The 12,336-nt window shown below is 48.8% G+C and overlaps 1 protein-coding gene across 2 annotated transcripts in view; it reads right to left on the bottom strand.

Annotated features, from left to right (window-relative positions):
- The window catches only part of PDIA5 (protein disulfide isomerase family A member 5), a 91,367-nt gene extending 81,396 nt beyond the window's left edge, over positions 1 to 9,971 (bottom strand). For both annotated transcript variants that reach the window (XM_032335195.1, XM_032335202.1), the window contains exon 1: positions 9,787 to 9,971. In XM_032335195.1, the coding sequence (XP_032191086.1) occupies positions 9,787 to 9,831 (45 nt within the window). In that variant the 5' untranslated portion in view covers positions 9,832 to 9,971. The remainder of the gene's footprint in view (positions 1 to 9,786) is intronic.
- Positions 9,972 to 12,336: the final 2,365 nt, after the last annotated feature.

The following is a 12,336-nucleotide window of genomic DNA, read 5'->3' as shown; positions in this document are numbered from 1 at the left end:
AACATTCCTTTTTAAATATGGGTAATTTATGCCCTTTAATAAGGCAAATTTTAAGCATCTGTCACCAACCACCACGGCTAAACAGCACTCTTTGCCAGGATGAAGGCCTCACCAGAAACCAAGTTTGGGAATTTCACCACTGATCCTTCCCAATGTGCAAATGTCTACCCAGCAGCCTTTGAAATGAAAACAAGTACCATGAGTCCCTGAACGGGGTGTGTGCGTGAGTGTGTGTGTGTGTCTGTGTGTGTGTGTGTGTGTGTGTGTGTGTGTGTGTGTGTGTCAGACACACAGACAGGGCCTGGCTCTGAGTGGTGGAGCCCTGACTAGCTGCAGCTTAGGAGCTAAATGTGCTTATTAAGAAAGAGAGATAGAGGGGCACCTGGGTGGCTCAGTGGGTTAAAGCCTCTACTTTCAGCTCAGGTCATAATCCCAGGGTCCTAGGATCGAGCCCCACATCGGACTCTCTGCTCAGCAGGGAGCCTGCTTCCCCCTCTGCCTCTCTGCCTACTTGTGATCTCTGTCTGTCAAATAAATAAATAAAATCTTTTAAAAAGAAAGAAAGAAAGAGAGATAGGAAAGCACTTGGCATGGAACAGACCAAATTCTCCAGTCCCTAAATCCAGGGCCTAGGGATGAGCCCCCAATCATGACAACAGCTCCAAGTGCGGAGTGCTTCCTGCGGGACCAGGAGCAGCTAAGAAATCCACATGCCCGTCTCACTTAATCATCTTGACAAGAGAACTCTGCAGGTCCTTTTGGTATCACTATTTTACAGATAAGGAAACTGAGACGAGGAGGAGCTAAGAAACTTGCTCAACATCACACAGCGAGTAGATAGGTGCATAGTGACCCAGAGCCCCATCTCACAGGCTCGGATGCCCCAGCCGGAGCATGGAGACCACAGACCCCTGGAGCCACACACATGTTCCTGCTGGGTCGTCTAAACACCAAACTAGGTGCACTTCCTCTATGTTGCTTCCTTTAAACGCCACACCGCACATGTGGGCCACGTAATACAGGGTTCCTCCCTAGTGCTCCCCACAGCATGCGGCGGTCAACAAGGGACAATTCAGGGGCAGGACAACTGATCCGAGAGCTTAAGAAAACAGGTTTTCTTATCCTGAAATTGCAACTGCAGTGCATTTAACCAGGACTTAAGTCCCTAAAGCTTTTAATGTTTTGAAAAACCTCTCCTAGCGCCAAGAGGGCTTTGGGCCGCTGCCAGCCTGGTGTGCCAGGCCTGCTAACAAGGAAGAGGGGGTAGAGGGAGCAGTGAATCAGGCAGCAGGGAGGGAGGGAGAGCAGGTAAATTCCCACTCCGGAAATCCAACTCTGCCTCAAAGCTTCGTTAATTGATAAGAAGGTAACAATTCAGGCGCTCACGACCCATTGTGTATATCCATGCTTTTACACACATTCTCTCTCTCTGTCCCTTAAGGTTCAGGGTTTAAACCAGTGTTTTCTCCCCTTCAGGCTTCAACTCATGAGCCAAGTCACAAAATCAATTCAGTGGATTACCACCAGCATTTTAAAAATGACGCTAACTAGAAAACATCAGTATGTACCATAAACAGCAAGACTAAGTGTTCTCTAAAACCTTTATATCTGTTGTAGTTATGTACATATACACTTGGCAATGATGTAAAATGTAGAGTTGTGTTTGCAGCAGTTGCAGTAAAAATACTCAAAAAACTGTCATAAACAATCTGGGCGGGAGGTTGTGTTATCCCCACTTTAGAGATGTGAAAACTGAGGCTCACAGAAGCGAAGGGAGAGCCCTCAGGTGAAGCTAAAGACTTGCCTGACTTCTGAGAACAGTGAGTCCACAAGATCACTTCCCAGATATCCCTCAAGCCCGCGGACTCCCTAGAGCTCCACCCAAAACAAGACCAGGGAGGCCACCAGGACCGCCTTCCCCTCCGGGGCAGCCATTAAGGGACACCAAGTCAAGGAGCTGCAGCGACAACCTGACCCATCTTCCCTGCTACCTGCTCCCTGCAGTTTCCTGCACGCCTTCAGAGGAAAGCAAAGCAATGAAGGCTTGAGCCAAGGGCCATCTTGCAGCGTCCCATGGATCACAACACGGGAGAGCGTGTTCCACGCCACTCAGCCCAGAGTAACGGCCTAGGCGGGCAAAACACTATGCACAAAAACTGGTAAATCTTCCTGCTTTGTAGGCACAACAGCTCTAAGTATAGGTTTTTTAGAAATAGATTCTTGGGCCTTATCCTTGAAGAGCATCAGCCCACAGATCCGGGGAGGCCGGGAATCCAACCATACACGTATCCCCTTCTAGGGGATTTGGATCCACAGCCAGGTTGGGAAACCTCTGCCACCCACCCATGTTTGGACTCCACGCCACTCCGTTCTCCTTCACAGCCAGAATCCCACATCTCCAGTCACCCCCTGTCCATTCCTCAGCCCCCTCATACGTTCCCCTACCGCCACCACCAAGAAGACGCTGATTGAGGAGGACCCGCAATGACTTCCACACAGATAGCCCCACAGACATCTCCAGTTCTGTGCCTCAACCTGTGAGCCCCAGCGGGTCACTCCTGGCCTCCCTCTACCTCTCCAGTCACGCTTCCCATCTTCTTTGCAATCCCTTGTCCCCCCAGCCTTTCAATGGGGAAGTTCCTCGGGGCTCACTTGCCTCCACCTTCTCTCCCCTCTCTATACTCGCCATGGGGGCCTCACCCACCTCTGGAGCAGCACCCCTGAGTTAACATGTCCAGCCCAGACCTTCCTCCTCGGTGCCACGTCCTCACATCTTACCTACTCAGTGGCTCTTAAATGGGGGTCACATAGAATTCTCAAGTGTTAAAAACCTAAATCTCAAACAAAGAGATACAGAGCCTCTTCCAAAGTGTTACTGAGCTCTTAATAAGGGACATCAAAAAAAAAGATATAAGGAAAAAAAGACTTAAAAATATTTCAAAAAAGAAGTTACAAGAAACTAATATGCATATAGGTCATAGGGAGGAAAAGGCATCCTGTTAGAAGGCTGCTAAATCCGGTATCAAACTGGTTAATGTCCTGCAGGGAAACCACCTCGTCTCTCTTCTCTACCAAAGAGAAATCATTTGCATCTCATCTACCTGTAGAGTATGGGTCCTAAAGAATAATAATCAAAGTTATATTCCCTAGAGCACCAGGTGGCCCTTAGCCATCCTTCTTAGACAATGCTCTAGTATGACATTATAAAGACACTAAATCAGCTTTTCTTTCCAAGTTTTGGGATAATTCTTCCTTACAATGAGGTCTATGAACTTGGGTGGGGAAAAATTCTATCTTTATTTTCACTAACCTCTAAATGAAATTTGGCCTTACCTTTATTACAAAGGTAGGTAACAAACTACAGAAGCACTAGCAGGTGTCTGTGACGCAGAAATCATACAAATTTTTTTACTCTCGTCCCCCAGAAACCACATTTTTCTCATAACAAAAGGTGCAGAGATCTTGAAACATCGTTGATGCTCATCACTAAATAGTACAGAAAATACCAAACCTGCCATCAGTTCTTCTTAAATGATGCATTTATGAATATAAATATTTTTATTATGTACTTGTTGTAGTATTTTGGTAACTGTACTTCAGTACCATTGGTTTGCTCTGTAATCTTGTGCATTGTTTTATACATTTAAAAACGTTATTCTAAGAAAGGGTCCATAAGTCCTCAGAGAAGCCTTTCCTGCCTCCCTGCATTAAGGTTAGGGACCCATGTTATACATTCGTTTATCACCTTATATTTCCTCTTTCTAGCACTTCCTGCCCGAATTAATAAATTAGTGGCTCCCCCACCAGACAAGGGGAGGAAGGGATGATGTCCATCTTATTTACCATTATGTCCCTAATGCCTCAGCATGATATATCTAACTCGTAAGACCATCAAGAAATATCTGTTTAAAAAGAAAGAAAAAAGAAAGACCTGGAGGATGAATGAACACCGTGACACAAGTAGCATGCAGATCTCTGTCCACATGCCTTAGAGATACAGAGCATGTACTGTACTCTGTCCAGGGCCTAGCAAAGTCAGACCCCTTGACAAAAGCAGACCCACTTAGTCTTTGCAAGCCAGCTCTACTCGACCCAACAACAGAACTTTCCAGGCAACCCCACTTTTCAACTCAGATACTAGATCACCTCCATGTTTCAGCCCCAGCATAGAGCCCTCGACCTAGGTCTCCATCAATACCTTCCAAAGCAAGGATTAAAGCATCTGCTCATGAGTTAAAGACATCTGCTCAAGCCAAAGGGTTGGGAGAATGGTAAGATGGGGCGGGGGGGGGCAAGGCAGAGGGTGGCCACCTCTACCCTGACCCCAGCCAGCTGCCATGAAGTCAGCCACAGGCTTGCCATCAGGCCATCTGGCAAAATGCACATCTACCTGGGGGCTCAGGATGACCTTGGAGAATAAAAAGACATCAGAAGGATATTCTAAACCTACAGTCCATCTGAGTGTATTTAATCCCCCACCCCATGATGGCAAAGCCAGTATTTAGAAGCGGTTTCACCAGCATAAAATACATGGAGATGCTTTGCAAACTCTAACATCCTCTACAAATGTGCCAAGTGTCATATAATCCTCGACAACAGATCAACTGGGTAGCCAGAAGCTCCAGTCAGCGCTGCAAGATTCGCCAGGCAGTCCAGCGACGGACAGGCATCACTGCTCCTCCCTTCCCTGCTGGGACCTAAGATGCTAGGTATGGGGTGGGTGGGAGTCAAAGAAACCACGAAGTCCTCGGAACACAAGAGAACTTGGGCTCCTTACACCCCATGCATCACTCTCTGAACCACTGTCACTAAGCCTCCAAAACCTGCCACCACCACTAAATGACACACAAGAGCCCCAGGGAACAAAACCACACAGCTGGAGCAAACCCTCTGGGGAGATGGTGTGGTTACTCTCCTCATTCTCAAGAGAGGACCCACATTCAGAAGAAACGGGACAGAAACCCAGAGCGCCTAAATCTTTAGCCCCTCGGCAGCCTCTCCCACTCATCCAGGGCCTCTTGTGGGGGCCCACCCACTGAGAGGGACAGAGAGTCCAGAGCCCAGCTCAGAGGACCTGTGACGGGAGAATCCCAGCACCAGAGCCCCCCAACTCCCAGCCTGAAGCCTCTGCCTACACCCCCTCTGGCCCTCCACAGCCACAGCCTCCTAACTGGCTTCCTGAGTACCTCTCCTCTCCAACTTGAGATAACTGCCATGGCTCCCATTTACTGCCCCCCCCCCCATGTGCCGGCACTGTGCTGGCTGCTTCCTGTGTTATTTCTGATGCTTTCAACTCTGCAAAAGGGTATCATCACCACGACTAACAGAAAGAAGACGGAGGCAGGGCCCAAGGTCTCACAGCTCCTGAGTGTCAGGCTGGCTAAAAACCCATGTTCTGTCCACAGCATCACACTTGACTTTATCTTGTAGATAACAGATAAGAAAGTGTTGTTCTGGGAAAATTCATCTAGTCTCTTCCACTCCAACCCAAGCCTACACTGTGCACTGACTGCTCTTGTTATTAAAAGGGCAGCTTTCATCACATCTCTCCACTACCTACAGAATCAAGTCCCCAAAGCTTTGCCAGTCATGTAATCTTCTTCACAATCCACTTTCCCAATCTTATCCCCCCTCGCCAGACTCAAATCTTTCCTTCCATTCAGCCTGGACCATAACTCCTCATTGCCTGTATTTCTGTCTCAGACAGTTTCCTTTCTCTGCCTATGACAATGGTTCCCTCGACTAACTATGGACTAGGGACGACTGTATGCTGGGTCCTGGGCTAGGTGTTGGGGACACAACGGGCAGAACCAGGAGGACCCCCACTGGCACAGAGCTCAAGAGTCAGCTCTCGTTGTAAGGCGTGAGCTGGGACCCTTCTCGTGACAAGGTGCCCCATGGTCCCACCCCGGTCCAAATCCACAGCACTCAATGACGAGGTGCCCCGTGGCCCCACCCTGGCCCAGATCCACAGTGCTCAGTGTCTCCCTTCCATATGGCTCTCAGCTGTTCCTCCAACTCATGTGCCGGTTGTGTTTTAAAACTTCCTCTGTAATGTGTTTATTTCTGTGGGAAAAGTGCACTCCAGGTTCCAAACAGCATTATAAATGGCAATTAGGTCCCCAGGCCAGCCCACAAAAGCCTATTAAATATATAATGGTGTAGAACCTAAATACGTGTACATTGAAAGCTCTGCGGGAAAGACTGGGGACAGACCTCTCCTGCTTCCTGCAGCCCCACCCGCCGTCCCACCAGGTGCTGAGCGTCAAGCCACTGTCGAGGGCAGAGACCAGAGGAGGGACTGGAGAAGAGGGAAGCAGGTGGAAGGTAGGGGGCTGGGATGGCAGAGATGGAGCAGTAAGAAACCTGATTTATAATTCAGGAGCCTGGCACCAATCCCAGCTCTGCTTTTACAAACACGGTGGCCTCAAGACCCTTCCCTCTCAAAGCCTCGCTTTTCTAAAATGAAAGAGCTGAGTTACGTTGGTATTTCTCAGACTTCTGAATCTCAGAGATTGTCAGGATATATTTTTTTAAAATATATTTCATATATTTAAAAAATACATACATATGTTTTAAATATAATACATAATGTATATTAAATATTTAAAAGAATTTTATCAATACCTTCTACAAAGCACACAATATATGATTCCTACTTTAATTTTTCAAAAGGACACTGAAAGCCACCCCCCCCCAACATGACATCATGTCAAAAAAAAAGGCAGACAAGTTTTTAAACTGAAAATATCTTGATTGATTCATGGAAAAACCATTCACTGTTGTTACTTTTCCAATGTGTCTATTATCCTATGAAAACTGTCAGAGCCCAGCTTCGGTCCTTGGCCTAACTTTGTAACCAGCTGAGCTGGGTGACTTAGCGTCCTCTCCAGCTGCAACAAGTCTCCATCCTGAAGACTGGAAAAAGACTACACCACAGTCAGCGTGGATGGTCTGGGGAAAGGGTAGCCGCAGAGGGGAGCTGAGCTGGGCAGCAGGAAGGGACAGTCAGCCCCAGGGGCATGGGCAGGACAGCACAGCCTCCTCAGGCCTAGGGCAGAGACACCCAGCCAGGAGGGAGGGGCTGGAACTAACTGGTCCAAAGAATTAACTGTGACTCTCTTCATCCCCGTATTCTTGTGCAAGGCTGAAAGGCCGGACCCAAAGGAACATTTTTTTCCTTTATTAACTTTTCTGATCAAAAACTAATACATATTCATAGAGAAAACTTGGGGGAACAGAAAAAAAAGCATAAGCAAAGAAGTAAACAAACATCACCCACAACTGTGCCTTCCCAAACAATCGCTATGGGCGTTCCAGTGCAGGGCTAATTCCTCAACCACTTACGCAGCTACCATCAGCCACCCTGGGACTCATGCTGTACCCTGCTTCTCCCCTAATTATCACACTCGAGCACTTTGCCACGTCCCTAAATATTCCTCATAAGCATCATAAAATATTTTGATAATCATGGCATTCTAGTAAATACAAACATTCTTTATAAACATCACTTTCCACGGCACGGACAGGACCAAAAGTCATTTAAACCATGCTGTTATTGTTGAGCATTTAAGCCATTTCCAAATTTTTGCTGTTGTAAAAAATGTGGTAGGTATGGATCACTGTCCATGAATTTCTGTAGACCCCTTTATACTGCTTCATGTTCCTTGGGTCACAGCCTAGTGCTCTGCACATATCAGCTCTCGGTAAATATTGAGTGAACAAGGAAACCCAGTACACTCCCAGGACCTGGGAGCCCTTATCAGATGGACATAGAGTTTAAATTTACAGAGGTATCCACAAGCCGCTCGACAATGAAACTGCACCAATGACACCTGCTGAGCCGAGCTAGGGCATGGGGAAAGGATAATGTCTATTTCATTCTGCAGATTCCCTATTCTAGTGCTCCTGGCAAACCTACTCACCACCCTTCTGTACCTCAATGCAGGAGCAGACCTCAAAGGCTGGTCTTTGCACTTTGCACTCTCGCCACACTCCCTCCAGACTGTACAACCCACTGCCTCAAGAAAGCTGGGGCTGACCTTCCCACCAAATTAATGTGTGGCCCCCCTCTTCAATGGAGGCTCTCAGCCTTTCGGGTATTAGAGTTCACTGTCCTGTCTTTATTTGCTCACAGGACTCACTCCCCTGCCCAAACCAGCACAGCACTGGGGAGGGGAGGGACAGTCTGTGCTTTGCTCTCCATCCAAAATCCAATCCAACGCCAAACAATGTGGTTGACAAATAAATGTTTGCTGAATGAAACTTCTTCCCAGTCAGGCTCCCAAACCCTCTACTTTTACAGAAGGGTGGGGGGAGGGAAGCAGGACCCACTAAAACAGCCCAAGTGCAAAGAACTGCTAGGGGCTCCCACTGGAGTTGGCCCCCTCTGCCCAGTCCTGCAGCACCACCTGGCCTAGAGACCAGCCCTGGCCAGCTGGCTCCAGAAAATAGAATGCAAAACAGATCTCACACACACAGATGCAAGTGAAGGGACACTGTCCCACTCCACACTCTCTCCCAGAGTGAGAAAGGCCAGATCCAGGAGGCAGGGAGCTTCCTTTCCCACCCACTTCCAGATAACCGGAAGAGACAGGGCCACTCCTCACTGGTGAACCCCAAAAGGCAGGGTATCTGGAGATGGAAGTGTTTCAAGTAACTAAATCCACACTCCAGTTTTCCTCATGTTGCCCTGCATCCTTGCCACACCCAAAAGAAAAAAAACTGAAAAATCTGGGCTGGAGAGGGTGCTAGCAGCAGAAAGTTTTCCACTGGAACTTCAGGGAATAAAGAAAAAAAGGAACCAAGATTGCCCTAAAACAAGGGAGACCAGGAGTTATGGAGATAAGTGGAAACAGGCCAGATTATCCCATCACACCCCCACAGTAACACCAAGGCCAAACCCAGAGAGTCCAGGGCACGGTGGCCACACCCATTCTGGCCTCTTCTAGGGATGCCCCGGGACAGCTACCACCCCCAATCCCAAGTGTAGCAAACTCCTCTCAGAGAGTCCACCACTCCCAGCACACCGACCCGACCACCCCTCTTTCACTCTCCTCCGATTTTGCAATTCCCAGAACTTCCTTCATCCGACCCCCTTGACGGTCTTGTGAGCGGGGTGCCTTTACCGTCCCCATTTCATGGATGAAAAGACTAAGTCAGATATATTAAGTGATAGTCTGCGTCACAAGCTAGAAAGTGGCTGGGGTTCGAGCGGGAGGCCGTTGGGTGAATGAGCAGAACTCCTCCGCGGACCCCACCCAGCCTGCCCGGCAGTGCCTGCAGGCGGGGGCCCAGGCGGTGACAGTTTCCCGGCTGCTCAGGGTGGAAAACCCCGGCTGCTCAGCGTGAAAACCGAGAGCGAGGTGGCCCTAAAGCGAGGTTTCCGGCAGTGCAGGTATAAAGCACCCCCATGCCACCCGGCACTCACACAGGTGCAGGGCCCAGAGCCCGGGCGCGGCGCACCCCCCAATCCGCCGGGGTCCCGCCCTAGGCGGCGGCTGCCCCTTGACTTGCACCCCCGCAAAGTTGTGCCTGCGGCGCAAGCATCCAGCGCGACTCCCTCCAACCCTTGCGCCCTGGAGCGCTCCGTGAGGAGGGCGCAGGGACCGCCCCGCCGCCTCTCCCCACAGCCACTGGGTCCCTGCCTGCCCAGCACGCACGCCTCCACCCCAGGACTTGGGGGCTTCTCCCCGTTTGTCCCACGAGGGCCGGGAGCAAAGGGCGCGGACCCCAACGCCGGGCGCACGTGCCGCCCCCGCCCGGACCCCAGCTCCGCAGCCTCACCGAGATCGCCAGCAGCAGCAGCCATGCCCGCCCGACCCGCGCCATCCCTGCCGCCGCTGCCTACGGAGGGCTCCGCTCTCCACTCAGGCTCCCGCTCCCGCAGCTCCGTAGGGTCCAACAGCCACGGCCACTTCCCAGCCGCTCCCCGCCTCCGAGTTCCCGGTGCCACGTCTGCCAAAGCATGCGCACCAGGGTGGGAGAGGCGGCCTGGAAGAGGTGCTTGCTGGGAGTCGTAGTTTGCAGCAAGGCTGGGCTGGGGGCCTCTAGCGTGGACTTGGCCCTAAGCGCACAGAGGGGCCTGAGTGGAGTGCGAAATGGCAAGGTCAGCCTGTAAGGGAAGACAATTAATTTGCAGGGCTAAGTCTGTGCCTGAAGTTTCAGAAACGGAGGTAAGTTTTATTTTCCCGACTCTGAGGATGAAGAGGCAGCCCAGAGAAGTTAAGTAATTTGACTCAAATCACATAATTTGCAAAAGGTGCAAAAGCAGCAAAACGTGCTGCTTGTGGAGGGTAGAAAAATCTCACACTTACCTTCTTTTGTTCATTCAGAAAAACTTTACTGAGCTATTGGAAAACACTATGGCAGTTCCTCAAAAAAAGTTAAACATGGATTATCACATGACCTAAAAATCCACTTCTAAGCATATACGTAAAAGAAATGGATATAGGTATTCAAACAAATGTTTGAACATAGATGTGCCTGGCACCATTATTCACAATAGCCAAGAGTTTTCCGACTCAAGTGTTCATTGAGGGATTAATAGTTAACAAAATATGGTACATCCGTACAGTGGTATATCACTCAGGCATATAAAGGAAGTATTGATGCGTGCTATAATGTGGATGAACCGAGAAAATATTATCTATTGAAATATTATGCTGAGAAAGAAGTCAGACACAGAAGATTGCATATTGTATGATTAAATTTAAATGAAATATCCAGAAATAGGTAAATCCGTCAGGATAGAAAGCAACTAGTGGTTGCCTGGGGCTGGCCGGGAGGAGGGTTTGTGGAGTGAATGCTCAGTGGGTACAGGACCTCCTTTGAGGGTGGTAAAAATATTTTAGAAAGAGGTAATGATTGGACAAAATTGGAGTGTACTAAATGCCACTGAATTGTCCATTTTAAAATGGTTACTTTAATGTTATGTGAATTTTACATCAGCAAAAAATTAAAAAAAAAAAAACCCACAAAACTCTACTGGGATGCCTGGATGGCTCAGGAGGTTAAGTGTCTGCTTTGGGCTCAGGTTGTGATCCCAGGGTCCTGCGATCGAGTCCCACATTGGGCTCCTTGCTCAGTGGGGGCCTGCTCTCCCTTTGCCTGCCTCTTCCCCTATTTGTGCTCTTTCTATCAAATAAATAAATAAAATCTTTAAAAAAAAACTCTATTGAGCTCATTTCATGCTAAAACATTCCTGCATGCAGTTATTCATTCAAAAATGTTTATTGAACACCTACTAAATCCTGAGGTTCAAGATACACACTAGTAAGATGAACAAGGGAATGCACAGACTGAATGCACTACAATGCTTAGTAGGTTATAGGTGAAAGATCCTTGCCCACTGTCTAGAGGTTCAAAGCTCAAAACCTAGAAGTCATCCTTGACTCACTGTCGGTTCTCAACTGACAGTGAGTTTATCCAACCCATCACCATGTCCCATCATTTCTACCTCCACAATGTATCTCTTCTGCCACTTCCTGAGTTGAAGTCACTGACATGTCTCACCTGAGCAAGGGTAAAATCTCCTGGTGTACTTCCTGCTTCTTTCTCCTCATACCCCCCATAATGCATTTGTTAATGTCAGTTAGAGGTTGCCTGTCACTTCCTTGAAACCCTCTAGTGGCTTGCCGTTGCCCTTAGAATGAAATTCAGACCCTCCACAGGACCTGTAAGCCCTGCATACTCTGGGCCCAGCCCTCTAGACCTCATCTCCTGCCTCTCCCCTACCCTGTGCACTTGTCTCCAGTTACACAGACCATCATTTTTCTGCCCATCTCCCACCTGAGAGCTGTTACTGCTTCTGGGACAATACTCCTCCTATATCCCTTGCCTTGACATTTTCCCTTGCCCTTGGTCTGACTGGCTCCTTCAAAACCTCCATGACTCTCCCCTCAGAAAGGCCCTTGGAGCCACCCATCTCCAGGAGATTTTACCCTCCCCACTCCCAAGCCCATTATGCTCTAGCTCAGGGTCTGTTCATCTCTTGCCTAGCACTTACCACAATCTGCAATATACACTTAGTCGCATTGTCTATTGCTACAAACAAAATGTAAGTTTCACCTCTCTCTTGTTTGCCACCCACCTTCTGAGCCTAGCACAGGACCAGAGCCTCTGGTGTTTCTCAGAGTTCTTGATGAGTGACTGGATGATTAGGTAAGGGGATATGTTTGGGACTTTCAAGAACTCCTAATGCAGGTTGGGAACAGGACTTTCTCTGTATGTTCTGCTCTGAACTTCAAGTTCGTGATCTATATTGGGGAAAGTGGGCCTTTCAGCTCTGTGGGTCTCCATTTCTCATCTATACGATGAAGGGGCTGGTGAGGATGT

This window comes from Mustela erminea, chromosome 1, assembly GCF_009829155.1.
Source record: "Mustela erminea isolate mMusErm1 chromosome 1, mMusErm1.Pri, whole genome shotgun sequence".
NCBI classification, from domain to species: domain Eukaryota; kingdom Metazoa; phylum Chordata; class Mammalia; order Carnivora; family Mustelidae; genus Mustela; species Mustela erminea.
This window is presented reverse-complemented; position numbering and strand designations above follow the sequence as displayed.